Source organism: Ovis canadensis, chromosome 2, assembly GCF_042477335.2.
Source record: "Ovis canadensis isolate MfBH-ARS-UI-01 breed Bighorn chromosome 2, ARS-UI_OviCan_v2, whole genome shotgun sequence".
NCBI classification, from domain to species: domain Eukaryota; kingdom Metazoa; phylum Chordata; class Mammalia; order Artiodactyla; family Bovidae; genus Ovis; species Ovis canadensis.
In genome coordinates, this window is record NC_091246.1 from 67,677,360 (window position 1) to 67,697,478 (window position 20,119).

Here is a 20,119-nt window from a genome sequence, read left to right on the forward strand (position 1 = left end):
CCATTCCCATCTTCCAAATGAAGAGCACTGTATAAACTATATCAAGTGCTGCGATGTGAAGTTGTTCCCCATGATATCCCAGCCATCACCCAGGGCCCTTCCCTCTATCAGTCCACTAGGCAGCCCAGAGTGTTCCATCAATTCAAGTCACCCTGCTGAGCAGCTGTGTTGTATTAGGTAGTCTTGTTCTGAAGTCATCACCTAACACCTGGTAGATTCTTAGCAGTGACAATCCCTAGGCTTTCTGAAGATAACCCTTGGCCATGCAGACTCTGATTTTGCCCATTTTAGGGACGCTTCTACACTAGCTCTCGACCCTCCTACAACGCTCACCTCATCCTGCCCCAGACTGTCAGCTGCAAATTCTGTTATGGTTGAAGTAGAAATGAATTACTGACGCTTATTCCACTGAGAGTTATCGCTGGGACATTTGCTTGTGAAAGGAACCAAGGGTTAAGTGTTGGTCCTCTGAGAGCTGGCATTTAAACTGTCATCCAGTCAGGTTCTATAAACTTTCTAACTGATTATATCCACTTCAAGGATGCTGTTGGGAGACTAACCTTTGCTATGGGGTTTTACTTAATATAAAAAATTCCATTACATAAATCATTATTGTGACAGATTTTTTAACTGCTTCTTAAACGTCTTTGTTTATTGGACTCTTATTTTAAGAATAATATATAATACATGGTAACACATAATAATGACTTATGTAATGGAATTTTTAAACTAAAATACACCAGTAAGAGATGAAAGGAAGAGATAAAAGAAAAACCCTAGCAACCATTTTTAGCACAGTGAGAGATCAGACCTAAAGTACAAATAAAATTTGCCCTGCAAAGACCTAAAGTGGAATAAAATTCTCAAAGGGAATTCTTAATTTTAACATATAATCATATTATTGGTGCCTTTACTAATCAACAGTTTCTCACACACCTAGATTCTTACAAATATAAATTGAGCCTTTAATTGTTACTGCTGATTATGAATTTTGGTCCATTTATTTTTTAAGATAAACATTTCTCTGGTTGTGGGATGTAGGGTTTTTAGATTATCTAAAATATGAATGGATGGTTCTGGGCTGCAGGTAGCTTTTAATAATAAATGCATATATTTATTCACACTTCATTGTCCGTAGCCAAAAATAGTTGACATCTGGTTAATATCTGCCATTGGTGATACATTTATTTTTCATTTTGCATGGATGGTTGTGTTAATGCATTTTTAATGATGCTTTGCCCTTTTTGTAACTTTTTGTCTTAATTACAGTCAAGAAAAAGCTTGGCTTCATTCCCAACCTACGTTGAAGGTAAGAGCTGAAAAGGAAATACTGAACATTGAGTCATTCATGAATCTTTTAGCATTTTGAGTATTGGAAGAACTGGGCTGTAAGATACTAGTGGGAAAGGCCACAGAGTCACTTATTCAGTCTTCAGTCTTAGAATCTTAGACTAAAACAGCAATAGCCATGAATCTCTCAAAAGACCCTCCTCCTTGCCCTTGCTGATTCTGTCCAGAAGACAGGCTGGGGGTGTCTGGGGGGTTTTGCCTAGCCTAGAACTGGCCATATTGGATTCAAAACCCATGTCTCCTATTTCCAATCCAGTATACCTCTTGCATTTATCAGGAACCATTCAATTAGAAACAGTGTTTAACTAACGGGGAAGTTTAAAAAAATAAAAAATTCCCAGTAATTCCTGTCTCTTGCTTGGGTGAGCTAATAATAGTAACACTTATCAAGCTCTCTTACTCTCCCAGGTACTGATAACTAATTGAATCCTCAGATTGATCTTGTGAAGTGGCTTTTGTCATTATCCCCATGTAATGCATGAGAACTAAGGCATGGAGTGAGGGTGAGCAGCCTTCCCTAGATCCTTCAGTGAGAGTCTCAGAGACAGGCTGGAAACCGGCAGTCTTAACTTCACCATTCTCCATGGGATCGATAATCTATGCAGGAGAGCCACACGTGGTCGCGTGGGTTATTCACTGGCCAAGTGTACTCCATCAACAGATCTGGTGGGGCTAAAACTCGGTGCAGACTAGGCGCCGCAACTTGAGGTCAGACCACACACATGGTACGGCTACTGATCCTCTACCAGGGAGGATGGCAGATGATTTGAGGGAGCAGGGGGATTATCATATTCTTGAAGGAGGGTTTTCTGGGGGCCATAGGATACCCAGACATTGTGTCTGACCTTTAGGTTCTATGTATGTTCCACTGCCCGAGAGTTACGTGAATCCATAAACCTTCCTCTGAACCCTTGGGCCTGAAGCCCAGGACAAGCTTGTTTCTTTCTTGAGTAACCTGGAAATTGTATGCATTGTTTTTGCAAAGATCCAGAACTCCACAAGAGCACTTGGGGGAGTTTTGAGGAATTAGAAACTATTCTTCTTCAAGATTTCCAAGCTCAACATCAACATGAATGTGAAGATATAATGTGTGTGCTTGTTCACCCAGAGAGCAACACAGAGGCATCGCTGAAAAGGAAAGTCTGCAATTCTTTGGCTTAGGAGAACTATAACTTTAATTTTTTTACCTTTAAAAAAGTTACACTAGCACTAAGCGTAAAATGAAATTAGGATTATTTTTTGTGAGTATAATACAGTGACATTTGATTCTAGTCAATTTCCCCAGAAAATAATTGACATAAAATTGTATCTCAAATATGTATTTGTTTAGGTCCAATATTTCTCTCTCTCAGCTTCTTGACATTTATATAGTCGCTTAAATATCACCTGGATTACTCTTAAACATATCTGCATATTCATACTTACTGTGGTTGAAAAGGGACCCTTTTCAGTAAGGAGAGCTAAACCCACCAATGAATATATGATAGTGGAAGTCCCATAGAGAAGATGTTTCATTTTTTTTTTTTAACATTCATTATTTTCACAAAATAAATGGAAGGTTTTTAAAAGTTGCCATTCCGGATGAGGTCTTTTTTTCTCTTGTTTGTCAAAAATGATTATATTTATCTAACATTATAAATCTGTCACTGGGATTTATGATGATATTTTACTTTTTACAAGACATAGTATAGATCCAAACTTGTCCATGTATTATTTTACTTTGACAGTGCTTCCCTGCTATATAACTGAAGTTATACATTGTAAATAACCTGAATTCTGCTCATATCTGTAAAACCTTCAGGGTAGGAAGCATGTGTCTTTCAAGAAGCACAGAAATGACTGGTATGTGGTAGAGGCAGGTTTGGCTGTACCCCTCAGTGTTTGTCCAGAAACCTTTCTCAGAAAGATTGAGAATCAGAAAACTTAACAGGTTTCCTGATTTAATGTCTACACAGATGCTTTGTGAAGACCTCTCCTAAAACAGTTAATTTCTTTTTTTCCACCAGCACCGTGGTTTTAGGAAAACAAATAGATTACGTTGTCTGTACCCTGATAAGCAGCTTATCACAGGAACCAGCTGTTTAAACTCAAGATGAGCTTGATGTGTAAGGATAAAAATAAAAAATCATTCCAGATTAGCTCTTCAAGAGGAAAAAGCAAATTGTTTCCATATCGAGTTGTCTAATTTAAGACCCTGAGTTTTTAACAGTGGGTTAAAAAGTATATTTTAGTCTTTCCAAATATAGCATTCAAGCCAAAGAAAATATATATGTTTTCATTGCAGAATTAAAATGCCTTTCTTATCACATCTGTTGTAAAGTTATGTATTAGTCCCAACACATTTTAATTTCCAGTGGGGTTTATAGGTGATCATGGTTAGAATCAAACTTCCCAGGTGACTCAGTGGTAAAGACCCTGCCTGCCAATGCAGGAGACATGGGTTCTGTCCCTGGATCAGAAAGATCCCCTGGAGAAGGATATGGCAATCCACTCCTGTCTTCTTGCCTGGGAAATCCCAGTCAGAGGAGCCTGATGGACTACAGTCCATGGGGTCACAAAAGACTCAGACACAACTGAGCAACTAAACAACAGCACTGGTTAGAATCAGATGCTTCCATTTTAAATATTTAAAATTAAAGGCTGGTGAATGAGAACAGGAAATTCCAAACTTCCTTGGAATTGGTATGTATGTGGATGCAGGCCGGGCACGTTATAGCGGGTAAGTCAACAAGATTATTAGCACAAGACCACAACTCTGAGGTCATGTTACCTCTCTTGCAGACTTCAGGTTAGAGGCTCTTTGGGGAATCCAGACATTCTGCAGCAAATACTCATTTTTCTGATTTATGATGTTTATTTTCCCCATTATGGGTAAAATGGAGGGGGTAGGTGATATGAATCAGTGGCAAGCAGAGGAACTACTGTATGATGAGGCTGTCTAACAAGATGGCCTTCTGCTCATCTAACCATTTGTCCAGCAAACATTTATTTGATACCCACTGTGTGACAGAAGCTGACTAGACACAGGAGAGCCAGAGGTGATGGTATAGTGCTCGTCCCAAAAAACAACATCATTTATCAATGGGTTTTATATTTCATGTTTAAATAAATATTCACGTTGTTTCTCATAGTAAATGGTCTGGGTGAAGTTGACTCCTCTAAGGAAGAATTTTCCCTTCTGTTTGAAAATGAGGGCACAGTGAAGGGAGATCAGAGAGATGCCTTAGAGTCTCAGGTAGATGCACCTGCTCAGGGGTGTCGGAAGCTGACCACCTGTGTTGGAGGCATGTAGCAAAGGGGAGGGGGCGTGATGAGGGGCACACATGGCCTCACTCACCACCACGGTCTGTGTGTTACAGTTCCTGGACCTTGTGACCCTGAGGACTTGATTGATGGAATCATTTTTGCTGCTAATTACCTTGGCTCTACCCAGCTGCTCTCAGACAAAACTCCCTCCAAAAACGTGCGAATGATGCAGGCCCAGGAAGCAGTAAGCAGGATCAAGGTGAGGGGGTACTCTGTGCTTCGAGGGGGGGTGGTGGGCCAATGTAGTGGTCACCCCGCACCACATGTCCCAAGTTTAGTGGAGAGGACTGAGGTGACATGACAGGCAGGGCTTATACCTGTACCTGCCAAAGTTCTCAACAGAAAAAAGATTTGCAAAGTGTGTTGGAGTCTTGATGCATACATGCTACGTAATTTGATTGTTCTTAATGGCCAGCCTTGAGGAAGAAGTATATACGATGATAAGCTTTGGAAAGGTGGAAAGATGAGGAAGGACAGCATTTTAAATATTATCTTTCCAATATGTGAGCACAATATCACTGCATTTCTGCTGACAGAGATCAGTGCCTTGAAAATTCATGCTACAGTGTGGTTCAAACTAGGTGTCATTACTTTTGAATGTGTCGATCCTGTTCAAGCTAGATTGAACTGGCTTCAGTTCAGTCGTTCAGTCATGTCCGACTCTTTTTGACCCCGTGAATTACAGCACACCAGGCCTGCCTGTCCATCACCAACTCCCAGAGCTTGCTCAAACTCATGTCCATTGAGTCAGTGATGCCATCCAACCATCTCATCCCCTGACATCCCCTTCTCATCCTGCCTTCAGTCCTTCAAAGCATCAGGGTCTTTTCCAATGAGTCAGTTCTTCACATCAGGTGACCAAAGTATTGGAGCTTCAGCTTCAGTCCTTCTAATGAATGTTTAGGACTGATTTCCTTTAGGATTGACTGGTTTGATCTCCTTGCCATCCAAGGGACTCTCAAGAAAGAGCCTTCTCCAACACCACAGTTCAAAAGCATCAATTCTTCAGCACTCAGCTTTCTTTCTGGTCCAGCTCTCACATCTATACATGATTACTGGAAAAACCATAGCTTTGACTAGATGGACCTTTGTCAGCAAAGTAATGCCTCTGCTTTTTAGTATACTGTCTAGGTTGGTCATAGCTTTTCTTCCAAGGAGCAAGCATCTTTTAATTTCATGTCTGCAGTCACCACCTGCAGTGATTTTGGAGCTCAAGAAAATAAAGTCTTATCACCCTTTCCACTGTTTCCCCATCTGTTTGCTGTGAAGTGATGGGACCAGATGCCATGATTTTTGTTTTTTGAATGTTGAGTTTTAAGCCAACTTTTTTCAATCTCCTCTTTCACTTTCACCAAGAGGCTTTTTAGTTCTTTGCTTTCTGCCATAAGGGTGGTGTCATTTGCATACATGAGGTTATTGATATTTCTCCCAGCAATTTTGATTCCAGCTTGTGTTTCATCCAGCCAACCATTTTGCTTAATGTACTCTGCGTGTAAGTTAAATAAGCAGGGTGATGATATATAGCCTTGACGTACTCCTTCCCCGTTTTGAACCAGTCCATTGTTGCATGTCTGGTTCTAACTGTTCCTTCTTGACCTGCATACAGATTTCTCAAGAGGCAGGTAAGGTGGTCTGGTATTCCCATCTCTTTCAGAATTTTCCAGTTTGTTGTGATCTACAGTCAAAGGCTTTGATATAATCAGTAAAGTAGAAGTAGATGCTTTTCTGGAGCTCTCTTGCTTTTTCTATGATCCAACGGATGTTGGCAATTTGATCTCTGGTTCCTCTGCCTTTTCTAAATCCAGCTTAAACATCTGCAAGTTCTCAGTACATGTACTGTTAAAACCTGGCTTGGAGAATTTTGAGCATTACTTTGCTAGCGTGTGAGATGAGTGTAATTGTGCAGTAGTTCAAACATTCTTCAGCATTGCCTTTCTTTGGGATTGGGATGAAAACTGACCGTATCCAGTCCTGTGGCCACTGCTGAGTTTTCCAAATTTGTTGCCATAATGAGTCTTGCACTTTCACAGCATCATCTTTTAGGGCTTGAAATAGCTTAGCTTAGCTGGAATTCCATCACCTCCACTAGTTTTCTTCATAATGATGCTTCCTAAGGCCCAGTTTACTTTGCATTCCAGGATGTCTGGCTCTAGGTGAGTGATCACACCATCGTGATTATCTGGGTCATGAAGAACTTTTTTGTATAGTTCTTCTGTGTATTCTTGTCACCTCTTCTTAATATCTTCTGCTTCTGTTAGGTCCATATCGTTTCTGTGCTTTATTGTGCCCATCTTTGCACGAAATGTTCCCTTGATATCTCTAATTTTCTTGAAGAGATCTCTGGTCTTTCCCATTCTGTTTTCCTCTATTTCTTTGCACTGATCGCTGAGGAAGGCTTTCTCACCTCTCCTTGCTCTTCTTTGGAGCTCTGCATTCAGATGGATATCTTTCCTTTTCTCCTTTGCCTTTCACTTCTCTTCTTCACTCAGCCATTTGTAAGCTCTCCTCAGACAACCGTTTTGCCTTTTGCATTTCTTTTCCTTGGGGATGATTTTGATCACTGCCTCCTGTACAGTGTTACAAACCTCTGTCCATAGTTTTTCAGGCACTTTATCAGATCTAATCCCTTGAATCTATTTGTCACTTCCACTGTATAATTGTAAGGGATTTGTTTTAGGTCATACATGAATGGTTTAGAGGTTTTCCCTACTTTCTTCAATTTAAGTCTGAATTTGGCCATAAGGAGTTCATGATCTGAGCCACAGTCAGCTGAACTGGCTTGCTTCACCTAAAAGTAAGCAGTTGATCAGATCTTCTCTGGCTAATCTGAACCAAGTCAGTGCAAGGCTAACTCGGTTCAAACCAGTCATAACCTGTTTGCATCTGTTTTGTCAAGATTTAAAAGGAGCAAGCTTGTTTGATCCCTGAAATCACTTTTGTCTAGTTTTAAGTCATTCACAGCTAGTTTGAACCAGCCAAACTAGCTTGAACTGGTTTGAACTGGTCTGACCCCATGGAAATGCAGCCTCTAGAATACCCACAACGACGCTAGTGCCCCTAGAACCATGGCTAAGCCGGTGGTGACAGGGACCCTGACGGTGCCATCGTGTCATTTGGGCGCGAGCCCCTGAGGCTGTTTTCAGCTAGAGGCGCAGGCATTTCATCACCACTGAAATCAGAGCTGGGGACGTCGAGCAAGTTGAAGTAGCTTAGGACTTGCCAGATTTGGTTCTGTCAAGTTTCCATTGGTCAGAGTCAACTCCCTCCTCAAGGGACTGTTCCCTTTATGTGTCTTCTCTCTCACACATCCCCAGGCTTCATCCTGAGCTTTGTATGGCAGTGTGGAACGAGAAGCAAGAGTCCTTAACTCTCTTCATCAAGGGAAGAATATTTGTTGAGCATTTATGTGTGCAAGGCTGTGCAGGGTCCTGGGAGGGAGGAAAAATAGTGATTTATAAGGTGAGATCCTTACCCTCAAGTTCAGCAGCGCAAATGAGAAGTGAATTAAGCCAGCAGATGTACAAGGGGGTGCCAGAGGAGGAGAGAGGGGTGTCAGGATCAAAAGGCCACAGGAGTGTGGGGCGCCCTTGTGAGGTGAGACACTGCCTGGAAGCCTGAGGGAGGAGAGAGCAGCAACCACGGAGGTCGTGGAGGTCACACAGAGCAGGGGTGGTACTTCACGTCCCTCTACCCCCGCTCCCACACCCCTCCTCCAGGGCTGGTGCTCATCTCACGAACGTGCCCAGGCTCTGCTGCGCCCTGAATAGTAGACAAGGTCAGCGCTGGCCCTGCCCTTCATTACCCATCACTGCACAGGAAGCCCATGCTGCAACTTTCGATAGCACTATTGACAATTTATTGGCTTCCCTAGTGGCTTAGATGGTAAAGAATCTGCCTGCAACTGCAGGAGACCCAGGTTTGATCCCTGGGTCAGGAAGATTGCCTGGAGAAGTGAATGGCAACCCACTCCAGTGTTCTTGCCTGGAGAGTTCCATGGACAGAGGAGCCTTGTGGGCTGCAGTCCATGGGATTGTAAAGAGTCAGATACGACTGAGGGACCAACACTACTACTACTATTTCTACTACTACTACTACTGACATTTTAGGATTTAGGATGTATGATCCAGAGAGTAATTCACAACTATATCAAGTCCCACCCCTACCTCCAGAGGTGCATCTTACCCTGTGACTCCCAACTAGACCACTTCCTGACTATGTATCAGACCAACCCTCCTACCCTCTGGGTCCTTCAGACGCAGTAATGCTGCTGGTAGAATCTCAGGTTTCTGTTGAGCTGTGTGTCAGAGCTTGCTTGATCTTTTACCCTCTCCTTGAACGTAAAGAGGTGACATTAACACCTGGAGATGTCCCCACAGTGTTTTCCATGTTAATTTAGGATCTCCCAGGTATAGAGTTCAAGAATGCACAAAACTCCCTGAGAATAAGCTGCTTTTCAGGCGTTATCCTGCCTTGTCTCATACAGGAGAACTTTAAAGGCACAATCTTTAGGGACAGAGTTCTGGCTCCTCCTGTCCCCACAGTCACCAGATATGTTATGATTATAATTTTGTTACATCAGCATTTGTTAAGTAAACCCCCCAGGTGAGCAGAAGACTACAAGAGAAATTGAGATGGAGAAGTTTAAGACTCAGCAGTCCTGGAGGAAGCACCTGCACACCTAGAGAGGCCACATGGGGAGGCAGGCAGGACCTGGGCACATGCCTTTACTGGGGTCCATGGGTGGAATGCTTTGAGGTTCCCAGATGAAGGCCAGACTGGTCAATGCAAACCAAAATGGGGTTTTTCTGAGCTCAGTGGAGGTATTACCTAAGGGGCGCCTTGGGGAAGGCCCTGGGCAGCCGGGGGAGACAGGGCTAATGAGTGGGGGTGGGGTCCCTTTAGGAGCTGACATGTGTGTGTGACTCTGCGGGCTGCTTTCCCCACATGTGCGTGCATGAAGGGAATAATACCAGTTTAAGGTTCAGGCAGGCTGCTTGGCCAAACAGAATGGATGCTGAGGCAGTAATACCATGGAGTAACTTAGCTGAATTCTTGACCCAGCGCTTAGTTTCCTGGGTTAATAATGGTACTGTTAGCTCTCCCTGGGTCAGTGGGAGTACAGAGACCCTGGATGGTTCTCTGATAGACAGGGACCACCACTAAAGGGGGTGTTTGGAAAAGAGGCAGTGCTTTTGGTGGTTGCAGTGTCCTCTGGGACATTTTTATTGGCATGAGAATCTAGAACCAGAGATCTTTGCCTCCCTGTTAGGTCCAAGACAGAGCCACACGACAAAGATTTATCTCCTAGATTGCCAGAGCACCTGTCCCTGTCGAGGCACACTACCAGGGTCCATTCAGGTGAATCCTCCAGAACAAAGCAATAGTCCACTCCCGAAAGAGTACTGAGGAGCCCTGAGACCAAGTATTGCATGTTGCTTTGAGATGAGTTTTTCCTGGTTTCAGTTTATTGACTTCCTGATGGGTCGTCCTTGACTCCCACAGCTAGAGTAGTCTGTGTTTCTGCTGCCCTGAGACACGTGTGTGTGTTCTGTGACCTTAAGGGGACAGCAGGCACAGCCACATCACCCAAATGTAGGGCAGGTCTTGGGAGAGACCCCAGACTCCAGCATCCTCATGCCAGACCCCTCCAAGCACCAAGTGCTCTGCACGCTACACTTTCTGATTTCCCCAGTGGTTTCTGAGAGTGTTCTTTTCCATTTTGAAAGTCCAGCTCCCTGATGAGAAACCGGAAAGTTTACTTTTGAATCTTCAAAAAGGATTAGTATCCAGAAGTTCCACAAATCATTTGAACAAAAAATTAGAAGGCTTTGTCAGTCAGAACAGGCAAGACAGACTCTCTGATTATAAATCCATTTTAGACCTGCCTAGAGCAGAGTAAGCAGCTGGAAAAATGTATATTTATTTTTACAGCAAATTGCTCTAGTGTGAGGAATTCATTATAGAGTGGTGAGATTAAACAGTCGCATTTCATGTATAAGTATCATTTCACAATGTGCTTCTTGCATCTGAAAGGAATGTTGCCTATCATTAAATATTTTCTGCCTCGTGCTCCTTTTACATCCATTTAAATGCCTGTCAGATTGTTTGCCTTTACAACCAGCCTGCCACTTTTTCAAATTATAAGTGGAGAAGGCCGCGTTCAGAACCTGTGGTTTATTTCCTCGCCCCCAAGAAAGTTACTGTGGGGATGGTTCACAGAGACTTCACCACGTGCACGGGGAACCAGGGGCTGAGAGCAGGTCTCCAGATGAACTCGGGTGGTCCAGGAAAGCCTGCACTGGGGTGCCCACATGCACTCCCTTCTCTGAGGAAGGTGCTGCATGCTTCTTCCTAAAGAGGCTGGCCTTTCAGGAATGAGTTACTCTGGGCCACCTCTAGAGAGATGCAGTGCAAGCAGAATGAGGCTGCCGATTTTCTAGCCACGTCCATCCAGGAAGGAAGGGGGGAGGGATGCTCTGTGGATTTATTTGGAAATCCATTTAGTGATATCCTCACCACAAACGAGTAATTCCTGGCTTGACCCTCTCCTTCCTCTGCCTGCATTGTTTATTTGACACGATGGATGCCAGGGAGGCCTTCCTCTCAGGAGTCCCGCTGTGGCCCTGTGTGTGAGGTGCTTTTGCTCTGAGCCAGCTCTGCCCCTGATGTTTGGGTTTCCATTTCAAAGCAGGCTTTAATTCCTGGTCTGTCTGTCAATTCTGTGGTGTCTGTCACTCACATAGCACCAACTGTGGGCTGACATTTAATAGTGATACTGGCTTTACACTTGGAGTCTGAAGAATTGCAGTTTTCTTAAGTTACAAATAATGTGCAGGTTTATTTGCCAAAATGGGGGGAAGATTTGGAGTTGTGGTTTTTCTATATATGAATCTGGCTCAAAAAGCAAACTGTCCCTATGCAGGATCCCTGTGACAAGGCCTCTTAGCAGATAAAAATCAACCACGTCCTTGACCCTGAGAAACCTGCAGTCTCGTGAGGGAGCCAGGGAGAGTGTTTAGGTAACCGAAATACAAGGCAGGCTGAGGAATCTGTAACTAAGACATTTCCATCTACCAAAATGTAAGATACAAGGGACATCTGAATGCAGCAGCAGAGCTAGAGGGTATCTGCCATTTTTTTGCAGTTTTTTTTTTTTTTCATCTTTGCACCCTCCCTAATCTATTCTTTCTGCCTTAGTTCATCTTTTTTTGAGAAGTAAGAATAACCTTCCAGAAAGCTTCCCATATGATTTAGAAATGCATTAGAGCAGTGGTCCTCAAAGTGGGACCAGCAACAGCAGCACCAGCTGGGAATTTGTTAGAAGTGCAGACTCTCAGGCCCCAACCCAGTCAGAAACTCAGGGAGGAACCTGTTTTCATACGCCCTCCAGGAGGTGGTAATGTATGCTGCAGGTCGGGAGCCGGCCCCTGAGAGAAGTGTGGACCATCCGTCCAGTGTGAAGGAGCCTCTGTTCTCCAGCTGTGCTCTCACATTCTGGTCAAGTGCAGCGCTTCTCACTGATGGAGTCCCATTGGCAGATAAGCACAAGAAACGCCGCCAAATAGATATTTTTGGAATCTGTCACATGTATTTTCCTAGTTAAGGCTCTGAGAAGTCCTGTACTAAGGAGATTTAATTCAGTTTGTTTAACCAGAAGCTTCCACAATTACTTGAAAGCAGAATACATTATCCCTGTGGTGATACCTGATCGTCTTGTTGCTGGGATTCTTTTAAATATGTTTTAGGAAAAACTTCTAGAGGGAGCTTGGCCCTACGCTCAGTCAGTATCTAAAGCAGGCAGAGACATCCCCTGTACAGCCAGCTCACTCGCCGCTTCCTCTCACTGCGTCTCCATGCTCCGTTTCACCCTCATTCCCACTTCATTCTCTGCTCCTCTGCTGAAGATGGGGCGAGGTGCTGAAACTGTCCGAGCTGTAGAAACTGCTTCGTGTGCTCGCAGTGTGGTGTGTTTGTCGCCATTTTGGTATTGTTTTGGTCCACACATTTTTGTAAGGCGTGTTCATTATCAAATATTCTTACATCTGTCTTTACTAGCCTGCCCCAAAAGATCAGATTTTTTTTTCCATTCTTTTATGGAGAGATTTTATTTAGGTGTTTCAAAATTATGATTGAATTGTAAAATGAGAATTTCTGTTAGTGTAACCTTGTCTAAGCCAGCTGATTTCCCATCTGACCCAAAGAAGTCTATGGTTGATAAAGATGTTGACATGGATAGCAGCCCCTTTACGTACATTATCTCATTTACTCCTCCAAATGGAGAGGGTGGGGAATCCTGTGAGGTAGGTATCATTAACCCCATTTTACAGACGGACTGAGAAGTTTATAGATGAGAAACGTGTCCAGCTGGCACCGTAGCAATTTGGAATATAGAATTAGGTTTCCAGTTTAATTATCTGTTCTGCCGCTTAATAGCTGTGTGACCGTGGGCAAGTTAATGAGCCTCTCTGTGCCTCAGTTTTCTCTTCTGGAAGATGAGGATGATGCACTGCCTGCCTCACAGGGTTCTTGTAAGCTTCTATATCGATACATGTGAAGTGCTTAGAAGGATATGGGCATGTGCTAAGTGCTCAGCCAGGGTTAGCTGGGGAAAGAAAAGCTAGAATAGTCAGAGGATCCCGGGCAGGACCAGCCTTAGAGGGTCTTAGCAACAGCAGGTACTCGGTACACGCTGTGGATGGAGTGGTTGGATGGACTGTGCCGCACGTGTCCTTTGGTGACCGCCAGCCTGCTGGTGGTGAGCCCCACGCCTCATGAAAGCCAGGGTTTTAAGTGGATGCTGTCAGCCCCTGCTTCCAGATGCATGTGGGCCTTAAGGCTCTAAGACCTTTCTCTGCTACTCCAGCTGCTCATTCTGGCCCTGACCCCCATCATGATTTCCAAACTTATGCCTAAATTTTTAATTCTAATTTGTTTCAGGGCACTTGGACATCATAAGTGATTTAAAGGTGGTGTTACTCTAAGTGTACAAAATATTTTTGACTTCATAAAAAAATTCTCAAAACGCCTTTCATGGAACTCGGCTTGCCTTTTGGATCCTCTTCCTCATCACCCATCCCCGTAAAAACAGAAAGTAGGCGTTTCATTGGTGGCAGGCTTGCTTTCCTTTGAGAGGGGCCCTTCAGATTAGATTTCTCATCCAGCAGGCGAAGAATTTTGACCAAAGGCCATTAAGTTTTGGTATCAAAAATAATGGAAATTCACATATTACTGCTGTATCATTTCAGGAGAGGTAAGACAGAGGTTAGGCTCTTATAGCAGTTGTTCATCTTGAGGATTATAACTGGGACAGATCAGGAATCTGTGTGGCACAGCAGCAGCCTAGGGCCGCTCCTTGGATGCACAGATATTTCCACTGTCATTGTAGCAGTTAGGATAACACTTGCAGTTGCTGCCTCCAGACTTTCCCATAGTAGACTGTTTCATCACGAAGTCTTGACCATCAGTATGAGTTGTGGGGCTGGGGCTGCCCTGGTCTCCTGGGTGTACTAGATCAGCTGTTCAGTGTTTGGGTGGCTGACTCATCCAGTTTCTCCACCATGAGGTAGCACAGACAACACAATTAGTTGCTTATGAGTAGTGGCGTGTGGCTGAGAGCAAGAGCTTTGGCGCCAGGTGAGTACCAAGGGTGTGAGGGAGCTGCTCTTCCCACACCCCACCCCCATCACCACAGCAGTGCCCGTGGTTTGGCCACTGACTCACCGTCGTTCAGGTAATGTCTGCATGTATATAGCAGACCTTACCAAAGCCAAGAGATTGCATCCCGACCCAGGCAAATTATAATCGTCTAACATCATAATCTTTTTAAGAGCAAACACAAATAGAGCGCCTGTAACACACCAGGCACTGTTTTGAGAGCATTGTGTATACAGTTGACCCTTGAGCAACACAGGCCCACTTACACCTGGATGTTTTCCAGGAGTAAATGGTACAGTATTATGTGGTCCAAGACCAGTTGCCTCGGTGATTGGTAGACTCTAAGGATGCAGAACGGTGGGTGCAGAGGAGCTGAACTGTGTATACAGAGGGCCAACTGTAAGTGATACCCGGATGACCCCGTGGTTGTTGGCACCCCTAACCCCACATTGTTCAAGAGTCAGCTGTACTCATTTTATCCTCACAACAGCCCTATGAAGTAAATTCTGGTTTTACCTTCATTTTACATTTGAGAAAACTGAAGCACAGAGATGTTAAGTGTCTCGTCACAAGACTAGTACGTAGCAGAGCCAGAATTCAGTTTTGGACAGTCTGGCCTTAGAGTTTCTACTCTTACAGAACTCTGCTATCTTGAATAAATCTTATATCCATTTCTAGTTAGAAATAGGCTTTATTGAAGCCCTGGTGACTCAAATAGTAAATAATCTGCCTGCAGTGCAGGAGATGAGAGTTTGATCCCTGGGTCAGGAAGGTCTCTGGAGAAGGGAATGACTACCCACTCCAGTATTCCTGCCTGGAGAATTCCATGGACAGAGGACCCTGGCGGGCTATAGTCCATGGGGTTGCAAAGAATTGGACACAACTGAGCGACTAACACACACAAGTTTTATTACTATTATACAAATTTAAGGCAAGAAGTATTACTGGAGTTAATAAAGAGGAAGAACAGTTGATTCAGAAGTCTATAACAAAAAGATAACTAGGAAATCTTCAAATGTGTTTAAATTAAGAACATAAATAAGGTTTCAAAGAGGAAATCACAGTGGAAATGTAAAGTGTTTTAAATTGCAACATGTCAAAATTTGTGGGATATAGCTAAAGTGGAGATTAGAGGGAGATTCATAGCTTTAAATATTATCAGGAAAGAAAAAAGTTTGAAAGTCCACGATGTAAGTTTTCATCTTAAGCTAGAAAAAAATTGGCAAATTAAACCCAAAGAAAGTAGAAACAAAGATATAGGCTGAAATCCATGAAACAGAATATAGGCATACAATAAAGGAAATCAGCAGAACCAAAAGTTGGTTCTTTGAAAGCATCAATTGCAGTTAAGTATAAGGCACCTCAGTACATGTCCTTCCTCCTACTGCCCCCGCCAACTACCAAATTCTGATTTAGGAAATCAGTAGTCGAGTGGGATTTTTTTTTAAAGCCAGTCCACCTCCCACAGAAATGCGTTATACCACTGCCGACATTAGATTGTCAATTCCCTTTTCAACTTTGAGTCTCTGCAGATTCTTTTCTAACTGTTCTCCTGTCTCTGTTTGTTCCATGCTAAGCAGATGGCCCAGAAATTAGCCAAAAGCAGGAAGAAGGTGCAGTACAAACAACTTCATCAGCTTGATGTTATGCCTGTTTTTTTTATTTTTCATTTATTTATGTTTTGCCTTTTTTCTTATTTCGTGTTTTTGTTTTCTGCATCCAGCAAGTTTTTGTTCAGATTTCTTTTTGAACCGCCCCATAAGCCAACGTTTCTCAAAACTCGGTTGCCCAAAGTGGCTGTTTTCTGTTGCTCATTAGTCATCTCACTCCAGAGGAAGGCCAGGGGGCAGACTGGGAATGCTGAAGGGATCCTGCAGTACTGTGCAAGTGCCCACCATTCAGGAGCATTCACATGGCAGGGACCTGGGTCTGCTCGATTCTAGTCACGTTTGATTTGTGGATTTGTCAGATTGCTGGATGCAAAAAAGAAAACTCGCTAATAACCACATGTGTGCAGAGTCAAGCCCTAAATGAACCAGATTGGTGTGCTTTTTTTGGTTGTGAAGCTTCCAGGTGCTTAAGAGCTACCCGTGGGACATTGAGGCATTGGGGCTCACTCTTAATGGGGTAGCTTCTGAAGTGGGTACTGCTTCTGTGTTGCTGTGGTATGTGGGAACATGAAGACCCTCTTACCAGAACTGCCTCCAGCTGCCTTGTCTGCACCTGCTGTAAACATCGACACCCCCCACCCCAATCTCTTGAGCAGGAGCAAACTCTGACTTCTCCAAGGTCCTGGGGGTATGAGTCAGTCACCCTTCAATCTGTTGGGCTCTGAAACCCTTGCGGAAAGTGCCATTCACGTCATTGTCCAGAGAGTTAGATCTGCTGCAGTGAGCTACTGCTTCCGTGGCGGAAGAGGCAAAGGGCGTCCGCATTTCCCCTGTAGCCTAGAGGTGCTCACTCCTGTCCCTGTGTCCATCCTCTGTGTGGCCCCTCTGGCTTTGGCAGCCTCATTCTGGAGTCTGAATCGCTGTTCTGGTGACTGTGTCTCGAAGCTTCTGTGTGTGAGTTAAGCTTGCTCCCACGCACCTGGGTCAGAGCAACATATTAAGCTTTCCCCTGGTGTGTTTTCCTTCTCAGGCTCCTGAAGGTGAATCTCAGCCAATGACTGAGGTGGATCTCTTCATTTCTACCCAGAGAATCAAAGTATTGAACGCCGACACGCAGGTATTAATTTGCTGGCTCCCACCTTCCTAGGGGGTGAAGCTTAGCATGGCAACCAGGAGACTGTGCCCTTGTCTGTCAGGCAGCTGTGCCCAGATGCTGGCTGGCTTCCACACAAGCTCGTGTCTGCAGTGCCTGCTGCTGATGTAGGGGGTGGGGGTTAGGGAGGGACTTGGTAAGGAAGGTTGGGGCTGTTAAAGATCAAAGGGAAAAACAAGCCACAGATATTGTTTGTTCATAATTCTCACAAACCTTTGTCAGAAGATTCATGAATTTAAACAGATTAGCCTTTCAAGAAATTTTGTTTAAAGCCACACGTACACACATTAAGCAAAACACAGTAATTGCATGCAGATTTTTTATTTCTTTAGCTTCCCCACCAGGGGTTTCCCAGGTGGCCCTAGTGGTGAAGAACCCGCCAGTGAAGGAAGTGCAAGAGATGCGGGTCCGATCCCTGGGTCAGGAAGACCCCCTGGAGGAGGGCATGGCAACCCACTCCAGTATTCTTGCCTAGAAAATCCCATGGACAGAGGAGCCTGGTGGGCACTATGGTCCAAAGGGTCACAAAGAGTCAGGCATGACTGAAGCGACTTAGCACGCACCCACAGAGATTCTACTGGTTATAAAATGATTTAAATTCCTTTTCACATACCACAGACCACTTCCTGCTCTGGGTTATCACCAGTCAAGGGAATTGCCCCCAGGTCTGGGTGGGTACATGTAAATTTGCGAACACAGTGTTTGCAGTGAGCCCCAGAGCACCGCCACCCACTCCCACACCCGCAGCGTGTGTGGACCGTACTAGGCTACGCTATGGGTGGCAGACTCTCTCTGGGGTCTTAGATAATGCTCTGGACTCACCAGCCTCTCCCGTCTCCCCTCCAGGAAACGATGATGGACCACCCTCTGAGGACCATTTCCTACATCGCGGATATCGGGAACATTGTTGTGCTGATGGCCCGCAGGCGGATGCCCCGCTCCAACTCCCAGGAGAACGTGGAAGCCTCCCACCCATCCCAGGATGGAAAAAGGCAGTACAAGATGATCTGCCATGTCTTTGAGTCTGAAGATGTAAGGGTGGCCTCCTCTGATCTCCCTCCCCGTGATCTGATCTGAGCTGCCCTTGGGTAAATGGGTTCCCTCTAGTTCTCAGAACCTTAATCATAGGTGAGACAAATACTTATTGAGCACTTACTATGTGTCAAGCCCTGTTTTAGTGCTGGGGATATGAGGCTGAGTAAAACAGATAAGGTACTCCTCGTGAAGGTTGTAGAGAGACAGAAAATGAATAGATAAATATACTTAATGTAAAGTTAGGCAGAAGAATGTTTACTCAGGAAAAACTAGGTCAAGGGATAGAGGGGCAGGGGCTGTTTCAGGTAGAGCAATGATCAGAGTCCTTTCAGAAGTCACATTGGAGCCAAACCTGAGTAGAGTTGAAAGTAAGGAAAGAACAGGTGCAGAGGCCCTGAGACAGAGGCCTGCTGACGGAGTATGGGGAAAGGCAAGGAGACCAGACGCTAGAGGGCTGTGCAGGACTGCCCTTTCCTAACAGGAAAGTTGGCGTCCCTGCCCCTCCACATGGCATGAGCACCAGCCGCCCACTCCTTTGCAAATCCAACTGCTCCTCCAGTCAGAAAGCCAGGGATTCCTGACACCCGTCTCTCCACATGATAAAGTCAGCAGAGGAAGCTAATTTAAAACAGAGGTGGGGCTCCTCCTTCCCTTCAGCCTTCTTCTCCAGTTGTCCCTAGAATTGCTGGCAAGGCCACCGGGCTTCAAGCTATTTCAGCACCATCCTTTTTCCAAAGCTCAACAGGCCTTGGCAGCTCCCTCCAGGCCAGGGCCACAGCCCCACGATGGTTTCAAACTATAGAGCCTGCCCGGAGATGGCCAGGTCAGTGCCATTGACTGAGATAAATTTTCCTCCTGCCACAGTGAAACAAGCTATCTTTCTCATATTGAGCAGAGAGACTTTATCTACTTAAGGAAAATTGCTGCCGGTAGCCTTGGCTCCTTAAAAGGGGCTATTTTTCTGCCAGAGAGTATTCATTGAGCCACAGTAATGGCCTGCCTCTAAGAAGTTAGGAGTCAGAGGCAATTCTCCAGGGAAGCAGAGCCCTCATGGCTGTAGCCTCAGACAGGAGGAGACGCTTACATGTTTATACCAACTTTTACTAGTCTGGTTCTCAGCTTCAGGGACAGGTTGCTGAGAAGACAGAGAGCTTTGAAGCACCTGTCCTGGCCATTGTCTCCACTTTTCCTGTAAAACTGAGACCAAACTTGCAAACTGGGAGAAGGTTCTTGTAAAGCTCCAACAGAGTAACATTTAGAACATTGTTTCATGTGTCCTGCAGGCCTGCGAAAAGATGGCATTAGCTCTGCCTACCAGGCATGAGGTGCCCGTTCAGCCCTCAGCCACCTCTCCCAGGCTTGCTGCTCCTAAAGGAGGGCTTTGTCTCCCTTGGGGCTCCTTTGCGTCTGTAGGAGAGACAATGAAGGGGAAGAAGGAAGAAGCAAGAGTGGACCTAGAAATCTTTGCTTCCAAGGCCCAGGATAGAAGAGGAGAGCATGGGCTCCGGAGCTGGGAGACCCACATGTGAATCCCACCTCCATGTACGGGCTGTGCAGCTGCTCAGTTTCTATAGAACAGGCTGCCGTGTGGCTCAGGTAGACCCAGCAGAGATGAGAGTAGTCTGAGCTGTTGGCCCGGTGCCTCCACTCACAATGGTCGGAAAGCCCACTGACTGTGTTCTCAGACACTTTTTTCAGTTTGTCTGTTCACACAAGCCTCTGATGCCCACAGCGATGCCTCAGCAGGAGGCAGTGTGGTGGTCCTTCACATGACATGTGATGTCACCAGACTCTCAGAGTGAGAAATGTTAAGCAGCATTTCTTTCCCGCAAGCCAACCACGCAGAAAGTTCTGATATCACTGTTAGTTAACTGCTTTCAGCAAAAATGACTAAAGATAGGGAAAGGAGGGATGGAGATGAGAGTTGTGTGTTTGAAACATTGCCCTAGAGCATGTTGTTGTTTTGTGGGTTTTCTACCCACTGGAATTTGAGAGAGCAGCAGTACCAGGG

At 44.8% G+C, this 20,119-nt stretch overlaps 1 protein-coding gene across 2 annotated transcripts in view; it reads left to right on the forward strand.

Annotated features, from left to right (window-relative positions):
• APBA1 (amyloid beta precursor protein binding family A member 1) overlaps positions 1-20,119 on the forward strand; it is a 236,500-nt gene that overhangs the window by 196,092 nt on the left and 20,289 nt on the right. The window contains exons 4-8 of one of the 2 annotated variants that reach the window (XM_069574109.1): positions 1,270-1,309; positions 4,710-4,855; positions 15,891-15,923; positions 16,951-17,037; positions 17,920-18,105. In XM_069574109.1, coding sequence (XP_069430210.1) covers positions 1,270-1,309; positions 4,710-4,855; positions 15,891-15,923; positions 16,951-17,037; positions 17,920-18,105 — 492 coding nt within the window. The remainder of the gene's footprint in view (positions 1-1,269; positions 1,310-4,709; positions 4,856-15,890; positions 15,924-16,950; positions 17,038-17,919; positions 18,106-20,119) is intronic. The other variant, XM_069574111.1, reaches the window with a different exon arrangement.